Source organism: Fundulus heteroclitus, chromosome 14, assembly GCF_011125445.2.
Source record: "Fundulus heteroclitus isolate FHET01 chromosome 14, MU-UCD_Fhet_4.1, whole genome shotgun sequence".
NCBI classification, from domain to species: domain Eukaryota; kingdom Metazoa; phylum Chordata; class Actinopteri; order Cyprinodontiformes; family Fundulidae; genus Fundulus; species Fundulus heteroclitus.
This window is the reverse complement of record NC_046374.1, coordinates 16,813,200-16,833,907: the sequence shown is the minus strand read 5'-3', so window position 1 is coordinate 16,833,907 and position 20,708 is coordinate 16,813,200. Positions and strand designations below refer to the sequence as shown.

The following is a 20,708-nucleotide window of genomic DNA, read 5'->3' as shown; positions in this document are numbered from 1 at the left end:
TTTACGCTTTTACGTAACAAATGCACGTCAGTAATACTTTTTTTAAAAAAAATCAGTGGTGGGGTTCCTGAGGGAGTTTTATAGAGAGGTGTTTGTCTTTGACTGAGCTGGCTTCGTCAGTGTTGATTTATTTGTTTTATCCCGGAGTGTTTTTGGCCGCTCCGGCCCATGCGGTCTGCGTCTCCCTGAGCAGGGCTGATGAAACGCTAAGCCCAGGCTTAAGCACCTCTCATCTCCCTAATTAGGCTGTAATTATTGCCTCGGGGGGGGGGGGGTGGGCCGAAGGCGGCTAATGAAGTCAAGAGATCAGAGCATTTTTGTTGCAGGAACCTAAATCTTTATCCAGAGCTGCAGGTCTGCCAGCTGGATGGGGACCTGGAGGGCGGCATCTCCTCTCCTGAGTGTGCGCACATTAACACCCTGTAAGTTCATAACAAACGGGGCCGGGCGGCCAGCTTTGTAATGCAAGTGGGGGTGAGGAAAAAAAAAAAAGAAAAAAAAAAGCACGGTGGACATGAGTACCACATGTCCCCCCGGCTTTGTCTCTGTTGCTGACTGTCAATTAAGTGCTCCGGTTTGATGGGCAGCAAAGAAAGGCCCGGGGCAGGATAATCCATTTAGTCAATGAGGGCCAATATGTTGAGCACTGTAGCGCTACGGGGGCTTCTGGATGGATTGTAACCCTTTTACAGCAGGCCGCATCGATTGCTGTCGGTTAAAACGAGCCCATAAAAGTTAGATAAGGGGGGGTGTGAGGAAGTCATCGGGCTGTCGGCGCGATCTGCCTCGCAGTGAAGGTATCAGCAGATTAGAGACAAACGTCTGTACTGTACCTGTTACACACACCCCAGAGAGACGGTGCTGTCATTTCTCTGCGCTAAAGAGCTACGATTTGAAATTAGTCACCTGCTACAGTGGAAACGCTCCCTTTTGAAGTCGTTTTGGATCAAAATCGTCCCGCAGATCGATGCGGTGTAGCACAGCAAGCAGCACAACACACAGGGCCATGGGATCTCTGTGTCACAGCATCCTAACGCCCGGCGAGACGATAAACAGCTGATGTCACCCACGTTTAGGAGCCGCTGCGTGTAGCGGGACACGGAGCAGGCGACTTCAGCCGGTCTGTGGCGTTCAATGCGGGGTAATAAAGCCAGCAACCTTTTGTTAGGATGGGTGCTAGGTCTTCCTTCCAGTACAGGGGAGTCCATAAATCAGTCTTTTGGGTCATGACCCTACCAGCTTTTCACATCTGGATACTAAAATCTTCGCGTTTTCCTTGGAAAACAGCTCAAGCTCAGTGAAATCGGGTAGAAAGCATCCATGCATTCTCAGTTTAATGTAGGTGTGGACTTTGACTAGGTCATTCTAACGCATAGACCTGCTAGGAGCTAAACCCGTTTGTTGTAGACGTGGTTCTATGTTTACACTGCAAAAAATGGAAGTAGAAATAAGTAAAATGTTCTTAAAATGAGTGTATTTGTCCTTGATTTGAGCAGGTAAATAGGACTATTTGCCAATGGAATAAGATTTATGCACTTAAAATAAGAATAATTCATCTCCATCGTCCTATTTCAAGTGCACGATGTCTAATTATCTCATTTTAGGGGTCAAAATACTCATTCCATTGGCAAATAATCTTATTTACCTGCCCAAATCAAGGATAAATACACTTTAAGAACATTTTACTTATTTTTGGACCCGTTTTTGCAACGTAGGCTCGGTGTCCTGGTGGACGGTGGACCTCTGCTCCAGAGCTCAAGCCTCATTTAGCCTCTAACAGGTTTTCTTCCAGGATTCTCCTGTATTATTTAGCTCCTGTCGTCTTCCCATCGACTCTAACCCCACAGCATGACACTGCCACCACCAGCGTGTTTCATGGTGTAAACGGTGTTCTTGGCGAAGTTCAGGGTTAGGTTTCAACGGGTCTTCTTGGCTTGTTGAACTCCTGACCGGTCGTGCGATTCATTGGCTTGACGTTGCTCTTTAAATTTCCAGAAGATGGAGAGTCCTCTGTGAGATGTTCAGAGCTCGGTACGGTGTTTTATAACCTAACCCTGCTTTAAACCTCCCCACAGCGTTCCCCATGACCCGTCCTCGGTCTTTGCGCTGCTGTTTGTTCACTAATGTTCTCCAGCAAACCTTTCGCAGAACAGCTTACGTTAGCGGGTTGAAGTTGTCATAATGGTCTTCCATATTAAATTTACAAGCAGGGATGATTGTGGGGACCAGGCTGACCGACTCTGCTCTGTAAGACCGGGCGATCGCCAACGATGGATGGTTTTGGCAGCTCCATCTGCAACAGTTACTTTATTTTGGAGGTAGACCTTAGAACTTCAGGCCCTCCGTTGACTTTGCTCCGTTGCTTAGCAGTTTTTTTTTATTTTTTTTTTTAAACTGGGCAACTGCCTTTAGCTTTGGTTTGGGGTTGAGGGAACGGCAGACCTCACCTCGTTTGCGTCACCGATCATTTCCCATGCCGAGTGTCCGTTGCACCTCACCACTAAAACACACCACATGTGAGATCCCCCCCCCCCCCCCAAAGGCAGATGCTGATGCTGAGGAAGAGCTGCGTGCCTGCCGACGTTCTGGCTGAGATTAGGAAGGGGGGGATTACCGATGCTGGAGATGGATGAGTTTTAAAGGAAAACGTTTAAATGGTCAGGCACACATGGCGGCCAGAGATTAAACTGATTTCGCTGCCTGGAAAAGCTCCCTCTTCTCTCACGGTTTCCATCAGCCTCTGCTGGGGAGTTGGCTCGGCAGCGTGTTATTGGGGGGAACGGTAGCTCAGACGGGGGTAAAGAACGACGGTTTAGGCCTCAGATGTTTTCTTTGTGGTCTCCTCATAGCCCTGCGTGTTCGAGCGGTGAGGTCAGAGACATGAAACGGAGCCCAGTGAGCAGTTTTCCTCCGTTTACAGGCGGCACGGACCGACTAAAAAGAAGTGCTTCTATAAAACACGAAGCATTTAAGTTTGTTCTCTTGCAAATCTTAATGGTTCTTTTATGGAAACGCAAAACTTAAAGACTGATGGTAGTGGTGCAAAGAATTACTTTGCACCACTACCATCTTAAATAAAAAAAGGACTTTCAGTACCTGAATCCTGTCAAGTGGCTTCAGGCTTCCTGAGGATTTGCGTGATAACCTCACCAGTAATCAGCCTGTCGCTCTGAGGCACACTGACAGTGTCTCAGCAGGCTTCTGGCAGCCCCGGGGGTAAATAAGGCCTCCCTAATATTCACTTAACAGCCCCATTCATCTTTCTAATACACCTAGAGGCAATCAGAGGAGTTGAACTGGGTTTTAAATGAAGAGGTCCAGAGCTGCACCAACACTGAGTCATTTTTCCTTTGGCCTCCAACCTCCACCAAGATCTATGAAGTTCGGCAGAGAAATTGAATTAGATTTTTGATCCCCGAGTTATTTAGTTAACCCTAATTTTGCTGTATAAATGCATTCATTTAATTTTTTTTTTTTTAGTTTTTTGGCAATGCATGTGTTTCTACAGTGACGAATTTTGAAATGTGGAGCCTGCAAAAACACACTCAGATGGATAAATGGTAAATCATGCAGCTCTATGGTTACCAATGAATGGATGGAGAGGACGAATGCTAGAGGAAAGGGTTTGGGGGCCAACCTGTCGATGGCTGGATTAATGGGCAGTGCTATAAATGGATGAAAGAACTGAACAGATGAATGTGTGAAGGGATATGGATCAAGTGTTGACCTTTTTTTACATTTGTGTGGTGCATTCACTAACTGAAAGAAGGTTGTATCTTTACTTTCCAACCAGCCAATCACCCACCAGGACTCATTCAGCATAACATCTGTCCGGGAAATTAGATTTTTTTTTGTGATAACGTTTACTTTTATTGTCTTTGCAGTTTGCTACATTCATCTGCCCCCCCTCGCTTAGACTTAAATCAAACGTTCCCTTTTGGATGCAAGACCAGGAAACTACATATTTCTGACCATCTCAAAGCTTTTTGCTCCGATTGCACACACCAGTCGAGATCCCGGCCTCTTTATCCACGGCCCGCCGTCTCGAGGCACTCGGCTCAAGCATGGCATGTAAATGACCATGAATAGACGGCAGTGTTCCCCCTCGCTGGGATGCCGCTTACATGCCGCCGCACGTACGTCCGCTAAATTCACGCTGAAACAGACGTCAACGCTCAAAACTCAACACGGCTTCCTCAAGGTTACATCAAGGTCGGCTGAGCGCTTTTGCCCACACGCAACCAGGAAGGCCTTATCGCCAGATCCTCCGTCGACATGCGGGTGTGTTTTTTATTTTTCACACGCTTCCGACAGCTGTCTTCAGCTGGATTTCCGGCTGAGGGCTGCACTGTTTTCTGAGGGCTCTTTATGCTTTAAAGGGTGTTTGTCGTCCTGCATGCAAGTCGACCCACCAATGACCCGAACGGATTGGTTTCTTAACGGACTACTTCTGGTCGATGAGCAAATAAAGTTTTAAAAAAAAAACAACAGAAAAAGAAAAAGCCCCAGAGTAAAGCCAGTGGGGGCAATCTATAATTTATGCTGCTCCGTGTTGGAGCCATCCCAGCGTTATGTAACCACGAGCGAAGGGCTGTGATGTTTGGCATTGGTGCATCAGTCTCCGTGAGTCTTGAAAGACCTCCTAAAGTTCATCAGTGGTGTTAAGATATGCAAGGGACGTGACTCTAAGTAGGCTACAATGGCTTTGCAAAATTGAAATGTGTTCCTAAAGTAACATTGGGGAAATAAATACTCCAAAATCAGTCAGCTAGAAAAGTACATCTTTAGACTAAATGCTTTTATAGCTCCTCCCACTTGTTCTTCTAATGCCTCTTAACAGTCTCCTGCGATCCCTTATTTCTTTGGTCCCTGTGAGATATAGCCTGGCCGAAGTGGCTGAAGAAGGCAGTAGTTAGATGATGTCCAGCGTAGCAGGTGATTTATTTACAAAAAAAATGGTGAAAAAAACATTTACAAAAATCCACAGAAGAAATACCTCAGAGGTTAGCATGGCTCAACAGGTCAAAACTGAACTTAAAACACCCAAAATTAACGTCAAGTGCACTCAGCTACACTGACCTAGTTCTCCACTCCCTCTTGAACATCTACATTTTCTCTGGCTCCATCCAAATACCCTTAATAGTAGCTCCTGCTTCTAGCTCCTGTTCCTTGACCTTTCATGGGGTCTACAGTAAGAACTCTTGGGGAGGAAAGGAGCTTCGGACTGCTGTGCTGATTTCAGACGGTCTTCAATACCGACTTCATTACGTGACGGAAACGCACATGTGAGTCAAATTCGGGTCAACAACCTTCCGAAAATGAAATACAAAGTGCTTGCCCTCTTCTCTCGGACATTATCGTTGATTTTTGTGAGGTGGCTGTGCTGATACGTCATGTCAGGCAAAGAATTGTGGGATACCTAAAGGTTCTTTGCGCCAGTGAGGGACATTGCTAGCCTCGTGAGACCATCCTGATCTCACGAGCTTTCAAGGTTTCACTCGCAGATCAGTCTGGCTACTCTCCGTTAAAGAAAATTTGGAGCCGTTCACCAAACGAACGTCCAATCAGCGTTGGCTTTGAGGCGGGTTGAGGTGTGACGCAACGGGAAGCGCGACAGTTCAGTCTAAAGAATATGGCGGCTTCAGCCCATGAAACTAGCGTTAGCGTGGCTATCGAGCAAGTTTTATCGGAATTACAGATTATTTCTTTGCTGAGCTAACGAGCCTTTACCTGCAGCAGCAAGAGTAGCTTGGCTTGTGGTTGTGTTTTCGTTGTCGCTCGTAACAGAGCGACGACGAAGCATGTTGATGAGTACGTCATATGCTTCGTTGATCTGATTGGTTTATTTGGCCCGTCTATCACCAACATAGGCCAATCAGCTAACCAGTATTTTCGCCCCTTCCCAAAATTACTTCAACGGAAGGTTTCCAGATGGATATGCGGAGCAAATCTATCTGGCGGAGTCAGGTAAGGACATTGCGGGGTTAGTAGACAAAACTAGCCACAGCTACTTTACCTACCTCCTTCCTTACTGACTGGACTATTCGGACAGCACTTATCATGGCGACCACTGACAGACTTTCTCTTTGGCTAAAGAGTCCTTGCTTTATAAGGGTATTTGGATTGAGCCTCTGTTTAAATACCCTTAAATTCTGACAGACAAAATGGCCTCCAATGGCATCTTCCATAAACAGGTAAGACTAAACAGTTCGCGCTTGAACTCACTTATGTTACTTTCAACATCTTTTAAGTGCATCTAAGCAACATCTTTTAAGTGCGTGGCCATAACATTATACAATTAAATCCACACAAAATGAACCTAGACAAGGCCTAAATTTGACTATATCAAATTTAAACAGCTTTCCTTTCCCCCCTCTTCACCTGGTCCCTTCCTGTGACATTAGCTCTAAACAGGAAGCTATAATTACAGGAAGTGACGCGACACTTCCTCCTGAAACACAGGTAAGTTCACCAAAATAAAATGCACAAGTTAAATAATCAAACGAGAAATAAAATCTAGAGTGAATCGATTTAAACCGAGACGTTATAGTAAATAATCTGTAAAAATGCAAAAAAAATAAACAAACCCGGGATAATATATGCTTGCAGACTACAGAATTAATAAGATATGGCTAAAGCCAACAAACAAAAAATGTTACCTGAAAATGTATAAACTGAGGCAAATGGTGTTCTCACCCACTTTGCCACAGTCCACACTGAAAGGTCGTCACATCGCCGCCTCCTGGTGTAAATCTCATGCCCAGGAAGCCAAACGGAGCGAGAAGCTGCACATGAAACAGCCATGCGTGGCCTTCAGTGAGTCATCCAATGCAGGGGGGGGGGGGGGGGGAGAGTGCCTCCACACACAAAGCGACCCACAAGCCTCTCTGGCTTTCAACAAAACATCTATTCTCAGCCCGTTTCAAGTTCTGTGTGAAATCTTCCGTTTTTTGTGAGGAGGAGCAGACAGAGAGAAGAACTTTTATTCTTGCGAGGGTTTTTTTGGGGGGGAGAAAATACGCGTCCTGACCCAAGCTGGTCTAACATGGCGACCACAGAGCTTCTTGTCTGCATATGGTTGTCATTGCGAGATTTGCTGCGGGAAAAGTGGAAGCAATCACATCCAGACACAGAAGCATGGATGTGGAACGCTGTGATCATTCTACTCTCCTCTCCTATCAGTATCAATTATTACTCCATTGCTACATCCTCTTTCCATTATATGGGGCTTTAAGCCTCGGAAACCTTAACTGTGGACGTTGTCGTTGCTTTATGCCCAAAAGTTGAGCCAACAGGCAAAAAAAAACTAAGTACACCCTTGGTGCTTCCAGAGGATTTAGGAGTGAAAGTAGCCGCAAGCTGCTGCTAATCCAAACACTTGATCAAGTGATCACTATCAGGGGTGAGGCCCTCCATAAAAGCAGGAGTTTGCTGCTCCGGAGCGTTAGTGTCGTACCAAGGTGGAAAGACCTCATCAATCATCTTAGAGAAACAACTGTTGCTGCCAAACAACCGGCGAAGAGTAATAAGGCCATTTCTAAACAACTCGAAATCCAACGTGCCACAGTGAGGGCAATTACTCACAAGTGGAAAACATCTAGGACGGCTGCCACTCTTGCCAGGAGTGGAGGTCCCGGCTAATTTCTCTAAAGGTCAGACTGTAAGCAGAGCTCAGAGACGTGGCACAAAACCCCAAACCTCCCTCCCAAGGAAACTTTCTTGGAATAGGCATAGAAGAGAAAACTTTCTTTTGTCTGCACGGCTTGGAAATGTTGTGGAAGGTGAAAAGGACCTCCACAAAAAAAGGACGTCTATTGTTTTATAAATGGGTTTGGAAGAGGGCTGGGTTAATCAAGCCTGACCACGATGCCTTTGTTTAGGCCACAGGAACTATTTTCTGCACTAAACTGAGAGCGGTCCAACTTTAAAAAGCTACAAGAAAGACGTCCAGTTTTTAGAGGAAGGAGCTGCGACTACATGCCTCAGTTAGCATTTTACTACAATTTTAGTAAAAAAAGTGAAGTAATGACTGGGTTACCAGGAGAAAAGGGTATTTTGCATTTTCCCATCAGCGCTTTAATTGTCTAGAGGCGATGGGTAATAAGACAAGTGCTCAACACGAATAAACAAAGGACAGCCTCTTGCCGACATCGTGCTCAGACATATATTCAGTACAGGAACACAAGCAGGAAGCGTGGGACGCTAAAGGAAAGTGGTTGTGTTTTAAAGATATTTGATTAGGGAGTTACCTAATCCACCTAAAACACCAGTCCCGTTATTATTATTCTTTTGCTAAAATGCTTTTTGTATAGCAGTCGAGTTTAAACATAAACCTGTTTTACATGAGTCCCATCGCATGACAGAGCAGAGGTACTTTCTAAAGATGAAAACCACATGCTGAGCCTCAGTAATCTGAGCAATACAGTGACTTTACACACAAAATATGCATCCAAGTAATAAAAGGAGGTAAATAAGCGAGCCGAACACGTAGACACTGGACGCTCTGTACAGCAGCATCCCTTAGAAAAGCCATTCCTTCAGCTGCAGACGGAGCTTCAGAGAGGTGCTTTCGTTTGAAGCGCATCATCAGTCTGCATTGTTTGCTTTGGTTTCAAAGAAGATTTACTTAAGAGGCATTTTCCATGATGGTTTGCCGAAGATTTTATCCATAATTGCGCCTTTTCTCTCGCAGTCATCGTTTTTTCTGCAGCGCTTCAGTTGTCGACTGCTTAGTTTTTCCATACTGGCTGTGGGTGTGAGGGTGTTGGGATGCCAGTGTGCTTGACACATGGAACCTCAGATATGAGGCCTGCAGGTACAAGCCTGTACATGCTGGTTTTGTGCTGGGATCTAATTTAAAATTCATGTAAAAGCTCAACTTAAACATTGTGGTGGTTACACCCGGTAAATTATGATATGTGCAAGAAGGTCAAACTAATGCCTTTATTTCCTTATTTTCTGTGTTTTATTTTTCACTCGTGTAACCCTTTTATGTCTCCGTTTTTGTCTTTGCAGGTAAAAATCCCAGTGACAGCGCGACTTCAGGAGACTATGGAGCACCTAACCCGGGACCTGCGTTCAAAGAGGTTTGGCAGGTGAAGGTGTGGCCCAAAGGCCTGGGTCAGGCCAAGAACCTGGTGGGCATCTATCGCCTTTGCCTTACCGACAAGACGGTCAACTTCGTGAAGCTGAACTCGGACGCAGCAGCTGTGGTGCTCCAGCTGATGAACGTCAGGCGCTGCGGACATTCAGAAAACTTTTTCTTCATCGAGGTGGGACGCTCTGCTGTGACGGGCCCTGGCGAGTTTTGGATGCAGGTGAGCGTGTAATTTGGAGTTGTGTGTGTAAGGTTTAAACCAGTTGCACCGCTATAAAGAGAAAAATTAATTAAAAAAAACAAAAAAACATTTGCATTAGCAAAATTCTGGTGCATCAGTGACCTCCAAAAGTCCCATAATTAGTGAAATTAAGTCCATCTGTGTCCAATCTAAGTGTCACATGATCTGTCAGAATAAACTCTGAAAGGCCTCCGAGGCTGCAGGCAGCACCACTAAGCAAAAGGCTCACCACCATCAAGACCAAGGAGCTCTCCAAACAAGTCAGGGACAAAGTTGTTTAAAAGTACAAGTCAGGGTGGGGTCAGAAAACAATATCCAAATCTTTAAAGTTCCCCCTGGAGTACCATCAGATCCATCATCTTCAAATGGAAGTTACTCCATTGAGCTGGGCTTTATGGAAGAGTGGCCAGAAAAAAGTTGGTGTTAAAAATAAAATTTGAGTTTGCCAAAAGGCACGTGGGCAACTCCCAAATGACTCAAAACCAACTACTTAAGCAATACTCCAGTGGTTTAAGGGAAACATTTGAATGTGTTGGAATGGCCTAGTCAAAGTCCAGACCCTGATCAAATTGAGAATCTGTGGTTAGTCTTGCAAATCGCTGTTCTCAAGTGAAAACCATCCCACAGGAAAGAGCGGTAGTTTAGCCTTGAGGAATGGGCAGAAATCCCAGTGTCAAGCTGTGGCCAGCTCATAGTGAGTGATCCAAAGCCACTCGTAGGTGGGATTGCTGCAAAAGGTGGCGCTACAAAGTAGTGACTTTAGGGCAGAGTGAAGAGTGACACTGAAGTTTTTTTTTTCCTCCTATTTGTTGTTTACTACTAACATATTAACAGCTATACAGTTACATGGGATTGAAAACAGGATTGAATAGAATGGATCTGGTCGTATGCACAAACTGGTCTGCACATTAATACACAGGCACAGATTTAAGTTCTCAGATGTAAGTCATTGCATTAAGACTCACATATGACTAAATAAACTACAATTTAGGGCAATAATGTCGCATACAGACAACCTTTCTAACTTCAGAGTGGAATCAGCAACTTTTTTAAAAAATATTGTGATTTTATTGTTTCTATCTCCACTTCATTAACCACTGAGTGTCTCTGAGCCTGCCATTGTAAATAAAGGTTGTGCTGCTGTGGTCAACAATGAAACCTTTAAGGTGTCGTCACTCCTGGTTTACCATCACCTAACTTAAAGTACTTGCATGCTTTTCACCACTTTCGCATTTGGGAGCTTAAAAAAAAAAACTTTTATAAACCGGCTCATTAGACAGTGAAGCAGACACTTTGTCTGACATTTTTGTTTTGATGTCAACAAGTCGTGCTAAGCCCTCATCATGATCTAACTCTACAACTCTGACTCAATAAAGTTTGTTTATTGCTGCGTGGCTTTCTCAGGATGAGGGTTTGCAGGAAGGTCAGCATTTCAGTACAGCAAACATAATTGGATCACTTTTTACTAAATTAGATTCTATGATCATCTGTCTTTGACTGTTCTGTACTGTAATTAGGATTGAATTGGATTGTATAGGTCCAAATCTGACTGTATAATCGGACTGCATTGGAGTAATTTGGATTCATTGTCATTATATGTGGTCCAATTTTAACAGTTTGCCTCGTAACATGGATTAAGATAATAGTAGTTACTTGGTTCTACATAAAGAAGTCCAAAACTGAATCCAACTTGCAACATCTGTTGCTGTAATGACTTGACGACAGTGTTTGTGTTGTTTCCTAGGTGGATGATTCTGTGGTGGCCCAGAACATGCATGAAACCCTGCTGGAGGCCATGAAAGCCCTGAGCGAGGAGTTCCGTCAGCGCAGCAAGTCTCAGTCAAACTCTGGTCCCGGAGGAGGCGCCACAGCTTCCAACCCCATCAGCGTCCCTTCGCGCCGCCACCACCCTAACCCTCCTCCCAGCCAGGTGGGCTTCCTCCGCCGTCCCCGAACTGAGCCCTCCTTGGGCGCCGCTGCTGGAGCGGCGGTTGGCAGTTCCAGTGCCTCTCCCACGCCTCGACACAGCTTCCCGAGGTCGCGCACTGCCAGTGATGGGGGGAGAAGTGAGGATGGGATGGCAGGCACCACACCCCTTCACGGTGTAAACTCCAGTCCTTCTACCAACGGCTCCTGCTCTACCACCCCAATCCTCAGGTCAAAGTCAGCCCGCTCAGTCCCCACCACAGCTGCTAAAACTCCCTTTGGGTTGATGCGCTCCATCTCAACCCCAGCCCCGTCCCCATTGCCGGCCCCGAGTATCTCGTCCAGCTCTGGGCAAGGATCTGAGTTTGGCGGTATTACATCTGCCGGAGCTGTTTCAGGGTCTGGCACTTATACTCGTGTACCGTCTCATCATACCTCAGTCTCGTACTCACCCAGTGATTACGGCTCCTCAGATGAGTATGGTTCCAGTCCTGGGGATCACACGGTTCTCCCCTCTGTGAGCCTGCCAGGAAGCTCTGTCAGCAGCACCGGCAGCCAGTCCCTTGGCGAGGATGGAGCAAACTACATCCTGATGAGCCAATCCAGTGGGAGCGGAGGTGGCATCAGCAACAGTAATCAAGGTGCAGTGACGTCCAGCTCCCAGCCAGTGCCAGGAACACCAACTAATGCCTCACTGCCCCAGACTAGGAGGGTGCTGCGTCGCTCATCTAGCCGTGAATGTGAGGCTGAGCGTAGGCTTCTGAGCAAGCGTGCCTCCTTGCCTCCTATGGCTCTGGAAAGACTGGCCCCACATCAGCGCAGAGCTGAGGACCCTGCAGATGGAGATTCAGCTGATTATGCCATTATGTCGAGGAGCACCAGTCGGGAGTCCTTTGCATCTACCTGCCTGTCTACTCAAAGAGAATCGACCATGGGCTCTTGTGTAGGGGGAGGAGGGTACTTGGATGTAGCAGGAGAGCTAAAAGCAGAAGGCGCTCCAGGAGCAGTTGCTGGTGTGGACAATGGGTATATGTCAATGCTACCTGGAGTCACCCAGACTCCTGTTTCCTCATGTCAAACAATGACCGTCTCTGTTCCAGAATCAGATTCCAAACCTGCTGATGACTATATGGCAATGACCCCCAACAACAGTGTGTCTCCTCCGCAGCAGATTCGTCCCCTGCCGGCGTCTGACGGCTACATGATAATGTCACCCAACAGCAGCTGCTCTCCTGACCAGCGTGGAAGCCTCTCTGAAGGTCCTTGGGTCGGCAGCGCTGACAGCAGGGCCGGTAGCGACTACATGAACATGTCTCCAATTAGCGGACCTTCTGTAAATGGCAGCCCCCCAGCCAATGAGCACCCCTGCCATTTGGAGACTGGCTTGCAGCAGCAGCAGCCCCCAAAGATGGTATATTCGTACTACTCCCTTCCCAGGTCGTACAAACATAACCCCACCTCTGGGCTTTTTGATGACGGGCCCGGACGAAGTAGCCGTCCCAATGGGAGCTGCAGCAGGGGAGCGGGGAGTGGTAGAAACTCTGTGGGGCATCAGGAGAAGCCAGCTAGCAGTTCAGGGGCTGGACGACACCAGTCACTCTCTTCGTCCTCCTACTCTTCGAGCTCAGCTAGCAGTGAGAGTCTTGGCGAGAACGATGATAGGACTAACCAGGCACTCGGTCATCTGGCAAGTGGATCTCTGTCCAAAGACGGGAGCAAGATTGCTCAGAAGCTGGGCTCTGGTGGGTTAAAGAAGCAAGGTAGCCACTTTAGAAACAGACCAGTAAGCCTGTTTGTAGACGTATCCAAGGCTAACACTCTCCCCAGGGTCCGCGAGAACCCCCTTCCCCCAGAGCCTAAGAGCCCTGGAGAGTATGTAAGCATTGAGTTCAAAGGGGAGCAGTGCAGCCGCGCCAGGGTAGGAGCTGGGCGAGGCAGAGGGCTCAGACATGGATCATTGCTGAGTCATGGCTCAAGTAACCAGCATCCTCAAAACAGACCAGCGTCCTCTGTTGAGAACTTTAACCCCCTCTCTCATAGCCCCTCTCCCCCAGTCTCTCCACCGACTGCCTCAGAGTACGTCAACATGGACCTTGGCCCTTCACCATCCCCTTCACCCCATTCCAACACCCAGTTAGTTTTCCCACCTTTCCACACACCTCCCACGCCTCCAGCTCTTGCTCACGCCCCCAAAACCTGTAAGGAAGGAGCTGTTGGTCTCTGTGACGGCGCTGTTGAAGCTGCCGAGCCAACCCTTAGGAAAAGCAGAGAAGGTGTTCCCTCAGTGACCGAGTCTCCGACATCCTGTGGGGACTACACAGAGATGGCCTTCAGCTTGAACAACAACACCGCCCCTCGGTCACCCACAATTGTCTCCCCCAAAGCCCCCTCTCCCACAAGAACCGATCCCTCCATTTCAGTGCTCTCTCGGTGCCTAGACTTCCCCTTAGGCAAATCAGGACTGAACCCAGATCAGGGGGCTAAAGTGATCCGGGCGGACCCTCAAGGGCGCAGGAGGCACTGCTCAGAAACCTTCGTGGCCACACCGCCCCTGTCCACCTCTGCTTCTACTTCTTCTTCAACTGCCTCCCTCTTTCCAGAGCACACCCAGGCTGTCGCCCGCCGCCTGGGCTTCGAGAGCATGCTGTGGGGGAACGGTGCCGTCACCGATCCTCCTACTCAGCTTCCACCACCCGCGCAGCAGTCCCTTCCCACAAACAATCAGACCTTATCCATAGAACAAGGTCTTAACTACATAGACTTGGACTTGGTCAACAAAGACAGTCCCCACGCTTGCCTGGAAGGTGCCACGGGAGGGCAGCCCCAATCTCGGCTGTTCTCTGTTCTTGGTTCAGGCTCCGGGGTCGGGGGAATGGGGGCAGCAGCTGGCGGGAGCAGCAATACCAGCCTCAACACGTACGCCAGCATTGACTTCTACAAATCCGAGGAGCTACGGACACATCCGAACGGGAACAAAGAGGGAACAGGTAGGAGTTTTGCCACTTTTTAGCCGTATTTTTTTCCCTCATCATTTCTCCTGTCAGTCTTTACCCTTTGTGGCAGTCTCTGTTGTTCATTAGACTTAAAGTAAATGTGCATTCAAGGTAATCCATTGACTCTGAGCAATGCTTGTACTTCAACCTGAACTGGCGCCGAATAAAGCTATAGACAGCTGTTTAATCAGAAGACTGTCCATACATACCCATATAATACAGAGTTTGGCTCCTCCAGTATTGATTACCATGTCTAGGCCTTAATGCACCTTCTGTTTGCACAGGATTGGATTAGGATAGGCGTCAAAGGCCTGAAGGTCCATTTAGAAAAACAATAGAGAAAGAAAATGAAAATCCTCCTCAGTTTATCTCCTGTCGTGTTGTGTAATAATTAACTGTGACATCTTTTTCAAATTTTCCTGTCAGTGTTCATATTTTGTCTCCATTTGCTGCTTATGCATCAGGAGTAATTGTTGAGAATTATTCTGCTCCGGTTGAGCCATTGTGGATATTTTTAAGGAGGAGAAACGGTCAGACATGTCTCCCATACGTGCGACTGGCAGCAAAGGGAGCCAACCATTCAGTCTTTCCACTGAAGCATTGTACCTCCAAGTTCAGCGAAGCTGACCCTGTTTTTAATTGACCTGTCCATTTGAAACCTCCCACTGTGAGGCTAGAGCTCAGCATCTTTGAGAATCATATTTTATATGGTAATACAGCATCACCAGCAAGTATTTCACTTCTCCTCTTATGCATTTTGTTTGAGTTACAGTATCGAGTTATTACTTTTTCTGAAAGATGTGGAAATGTTTTTATTGCCAAAAACTTGTTAATAAAGTAAAGTGGTTTGTGGCTCAGTATTTTATTGAAGCACCCCTGGGAGCAATTGTAGCTCCCGGGGCTCTCAGACAGGCCGTATGGGTGGTGTTGGTCGCCGGCCATTTTTAGGTCTTTCCAGAGATGTTTTAATTGGATGTAAGTCTGGGATCTGGCAGGGTCACTTAAGGACATTTACATGCTCCTCCTAAATCCTCTCCTGTCTCATCCTGGCTGTGTGAACGTACATGCTGAACGTACAGGGCTGCCTTGCTCTAACATCCAGTGCCCTGTGGTGCAAGGCTTTCTCGACAGAGATTTTTGGCTGCTTTCATCTCACCCTCTCTATCCAGACTAGCTGCCTTTTCCCCCGCTGCAGAGGAGCATCGTGACAGCACGATGCCGACACCAACGCACGTCGCATATGATGTGTAGGGACTGGTTTTATCCAGACACGAGTGTTCACGCAGTGAAGAGCAGCCTCTTCCTGACCATTCCACTGTAAATGCCTGGTTGGTGGAGCGCATTGGTAATGGTTTACCTCCTGGGTGTTTCTCCTGTCTCCACAAGGGAAACACCGGGGCTCGACATTAGGGATCATGGGGGTTTTGGCCGCCTCTCTTCCCTGTCTACTCGGTTTGGTTGTGAGGGTCTTTGTGGCTCCAAACTGCTTCTGTTCTCAAATAATGGAGACTTCAGTTCCTTGTTGGACAGTCAGAGCGGCTAGAGTGGTTTTTGTATCCATCCTTCCCCAGATTTGTGCTTTGCGTCTGCTTTATGCACTGTTAAATGTGAGGCCTGAGCTGAACTCTGACCCTAATTAGGTTGCAGAAGGAGCTCATGGATGATTAGAGAAATCCAGCTCAGTTTTAGGCATCCCAGCAATGGGTTTGACTACTTATGTACAGGTTATTTTGTTTAAATCTTTTTCTTTTTTGTCAATACGGGCTATTTAATAAGCCTGGGACAAAGAAAAGTGGAAAAAGTGAAGACGTTGGGGGACAGTTTCTTCCTTCTTCAAAGAAACTGGTATAAACTAAGTAAACGTGTTACGTGTGTGTATGGTTCCTGCAGCAATCGTCGACGTTTACGTTTTAATTTCCAAAATCCTCATCTGCTTTGTTTTATTTTGTTGTGTTTTCATTCATTCTCACTGTATGAGCCATTCTTTTCTGTCCCGCTCGCAGGACCACCCTGGCTAAACAATGACTGAGCTCGATCTCTGCGAGACGTTTCGTCATAGAAGAAGCATTCTCTTTGAACCGCTGTCTGCCCCCAAATGATGGGTCCTCTCTGAGGAATAAATGCTAGCCGTTAAAGCCCATAGAGCGGGCATGTGGATTTAGACGCGTCAGCGAGACACTTGGTAACCTTTCACAGTTGTTGCTTTTTTTTTAAGTAGCTCTGCTTGCTTTCTCATGATTTGTGCTGTAACTTGTGCTGGAATCGAACCTCTTGGGGGGGGTTTTTTGGTTGTGGTTCGCGTTTCATAGCTCAGCTCCACAGATGGATTTAATGAGGAATTTAAGGCATTAGTAAGATCTTCATACGGGGGTTGTTGCGGTTTGTGTGCAGGGAAGCTGAAGTCATCATTTGTTTTTTTTTTGTAGATTTCTCGGGATGGAAATGAACAATCAGACCCGCTTCCGTGCCTCAGCGTGTTGGATTTATCGTCAGATGATGGCTGCGTTGGTCAAAGCGCCGGGTGTTTTTTTTTTTTTTAAATAAAGGGAAATGGTAGCAGGGTCCCACGGTGGGGCCATATGCCGGCTGAGAATGCCACGGGGCGGGGTGGGGTGGGGTTAGGGGGGGTTTACATATTGGCTGTGAATGTTGAGATGGGGCCAGTGTTTCACTCACACTACTCTCCAATGCCTCTGTACAGTGTCCCCCCCCCCCCTGCTTTCATCCTTTGGGTCCTGCCTCCCCCTCTTTACTCTTCCAATAAACGATCCTTTTGTTCCCGTGTGTTTGCTGCAGCGGGCTGGCAGTCCTCAACCGGGACAAGTCCCAAGACCAGTGGTCTCTCCCGAGACGTTTCTTCTCCGCAGTCTGTAATTTTTGAAATTTTGTTGTTTTAGATTGGTTCCCCGTGTGCATCTTCATGTCTGTTTTCGGGTCTTTACTACTTGCCTCTGTTCATTCATCACGCTGTTTGTCCTCGTGTGACATCTTGGCTGGTGGATTTTTGAAATTCCTTTCCCTCCCTTGTTTTTAACCCTCGCTCTATTCAACGTTTTAAATAATTATACAACTCTGCCTCCTCTGCTTCCACATAGCATTTCCAAGCAGCCTATAAATGCCGTTTTACTACGCCGTCAAACTGAGGCAGTTATTCTTTTTACTTTTTACTGAACAGAAAAAAAAGAAGAAAAAAACATGTCGAGACACTGTTTTTTTTTTTTTTTTTTTGCCAAAATGTACAGTATGTGTGCGTTTTTATGATGGCTTGTAATTACAGGGGAACTTCTATTTTCCGCCAGCAGCCATAAGCCTGTATAGGTAATGACTGTGTGTAAGGCCCAGGGGTTTAGAGCGAGGGCCGAAGGCTAAAATTAAACATGAGTTGTGGGTTTTGTGCCAGGAACGGCCCTTATTAGATGCCAGTTATGTAATGTGTAAAAAGCAACCTCATGACAGTGAACTGTCTCACCCCAAATGATTCCTGCTGTAGAAAGATATTTCACTTTCAGGCCAAAATTTTAAAGCCCGGAGTATTTATACCCAGCCAGAAAAAAAATGTTTAGGTGGGGAACCTCCCCCAAACCACCATTAAGTACTTATATTGTTTTAAGCCAAATTATATATTTTCTAGGCGTATCCAGGAAATGATGGTTTTGTCCAAGAAAATCATTTAAGAACAGGCATTGGAGTCAAAATCACGTCACTGAAATAAATGACATTTACTGTATATGGTGAACAATCACATTGTGTTTAAAGCGCAGGAAAATTATACTCTCCATTTTAACATTTTGGCTACACTAAAATTGTGATTTTTTTATTTTTTTTTTTATTATTATTATTTTTTTAAACCCTAAAGTTATCTGACTTGATACTCGGCTTTCATGCAGAGCAGTTTGCTAAAAGGTCAGACACCCTAACATGTTTCAGTCATTAGCAGCGTTTTCCATTTTTTTAATGTGTTTTGAACTATCACATTAGAAAAGGTCGACGGAAACGGCAACATTCCTCAATTTCGGCAAAAGGTTCTGATGTAGCAAACATTTACCTGACATTTACCTGATATTGAAGCATTTCTTTCTCTACGTCGCCACACTGGGAGTAACATCGGCAGTAGGAGTCGACATGATAAAACAACTACCACCTGCCCGACGGCAACGCATTCCTGAAAACCTCTCTCCATTTTTCCTCAGATGTGTGGTCCATGCTAGTTTCCAGTCTCTACTTCCTGTTTATTACAGCGTCGACTTATGACAGAATTAGGCTTTGTGGAGCCTGGTTAATTCACTCCAAACCGCCTGATTTGCAACATTTTGAAAATTCGCTCAAAAATTCACATGACAATTAGATGAAAACATTTACGTGCGATTAAACAGAAAAGGTTTTCCTGTGTCATCAGTTCAGCACTTTTCTTTGTACGCCCTGATATTTAAAGTCAAGCTTTTCAGCTGCTTTCCCAGACGCTGGGCCATATCTGACCACGGCGTGCAGAACTTGTTACATAACAGGGAGCTGCACAAACCAACACAATGTCTTTTTTTTCTCTTTTTTTTTTTTTAACTCGACAGTCAGAATGTTAAAAACAGAAGCTTAAAAAAACCAAGTGCCCGTCCTGTAATGCAGCTCTGCAAGTCGTGCACGTGAAAACAGTTTGCAGATTTTGGCTGACTGACGACGTGGCTTTCATGCATACTTCTCATTCTAATTAGGGGAAATTTATTATTACTGGTCTAAATCAGGGGTTCCCAACGTGGGGGGTCGGGAGATGATTTGATGCTGATGTGCTAAAATGATTCTCTATCCTTTTTTTTTTTTTTGTGAAAAGTTTAAAAGGTGCTCAACATTCCTCATTTTAACACGGATGGGGGAAATCCATCCACCCACCCACCAAAAGGGGCCCCCAGTCTCCGGCACTGTTATTTTGGGGGTTGCAGGCTGAAAGGTTTGGAAACCCCTGGTCTAAATAATCCCCAACGGTTGCGTCTCTTTGTGTGAAATTAAACTTCCCTGAAAAGGTTCTCCTAAATGAAACACAAAGCGCTTAACAAGTTTAGCTTCTAGCGTACAGCGACGCAACGCTAGAGGCAGACTAGGTGGCAAACAGCGCATTAGAGGAGTTCATTTCGGTCATCGTAGACGTTAACGTGACTCGGCCTTGCTTTAGACGTCGTCATCAGACTGATGCAACCAGGAACCGGACTGAATTTTTAAACCGGAACCTTTTATTGGTCTTTTATACCTCTTCAGTACAGGGATGATCAGCAGGACACAGCTTTTGCGGTGCAGCTCCACAACAAACAACCTATTAAGAGCGCTCAGTTTTGCCCCGGTGTGACTGGTGGGACGTGTAATCCACGCCGGCGATAGTTTAGACCGACGGCACCAGCGGTGTTACGTAAAACACAAGCTGGAGGATTGGACCCCTCCTCCTCCTCCTCTTCCTCCTCCTCCTCCCATAAGGGGTTAGGCTTAAGCCACTGTGTGCGTCTGTTGTGCGTGTATGCATGCGTGTACGTATACGTGTGTGTATATGTCTGTTTATGCGGACATGTGGCTGTTTATCTGCTGAGGCGTCTTGCTTTGTGCTGAGGGCAGGATGCTTCTCCCGGCGCGGTGACTCACAGCTCGGCGCACATCAGCGCAGAGCGTAAGTGCATACAGATGTGGAGCAGAAACAGCAGCACCGAACACGTGGTGGCCAAATCCAGGGCTGATATGAGCCTGAATCCCCGAAGCGTTTCGGGCAAGTTCATTTGGATATTTTCGATGCATTTTGTTTTCGCAGGACCTTCCTTAATGCATTCATTTGAGATCCTGTCACATAAATGGTTTGACTACTGATTCATCCTTCAGATGCTCTTCTTATTGTGCTGGGCCGTTGCATGATTGAGTGTGTAGTCTGGGTGGTTTAGCCCAGCCATCTTATGATTATGCAATTCATATTAAAATGGAAATTTGCTCCACTTTCCTTCATTAGCCTAATTACAGCGTTACGCAACGGGATTTACCCACACAGAAAGAAGCAAAAAAAATAAAGCCATGTGTTTGCATGAGGACCGCCGCCAGGCCCGGCGAACCCCACAGTCCTCTGTTTATCTTGCTTGATTCCTCGCACGTTTATTTAGATGTCTGCGGACGGGTTCACAGAGCGTATCCGCCAGGGAGCCATCTGAGCGTGTTTTTGTTGAAGTCAAGGATGCGTCCTTCTCCGAAGTCCAGTCTCTCTTTGTGTGGGTGGTCCGCTCAAGGAGGTGACGTACGAACTCCCCCCCCGCTCGGGCAGCAACTCCCCGCTGTTTGGGTTTTTGGGGGAGCCTCGAAGGCCGTGCGTCCGCCCCTCCGCTGCACGTGTGCGTGCCGGAGAGCGCGAAGGCTTCTGGCGCGGAGCGTGTGAGCCGATCATCTGCCGGCGTCGTCTCGTATCGGTCCTCCGACCCCGTCTGATTAGGTAAAG

At 46.7% G+C, this 20,708-nt stretch overlaps 1 protein-coding gene across 1 annotated transcript in view; it reads left to right on the top strand.

The window, feature by feature from the left end:
- si:ch73-335l21.1 (insulin receptor substrate 1-B) overlaps positions 1-20,708 on the top strand; it is a 65,987-nt gene that overhangs the window by 10,346 nt on the left and 34,933 nt on the right. Inside the window, exons 2-3 of the mRNA XM_012874766.3 lie at positions 9,016-9,317; positions 11,083-14,251. Coding sequence (XP_012730220.2) covers positions 9,016-9,317; positions 11,083-14,251 — 3,471 coding nt within the window. The remainder of the gene's footprint in view (positions 1-9,015; positions 9,318-11,082; positions 14,252-20,708) is intronic.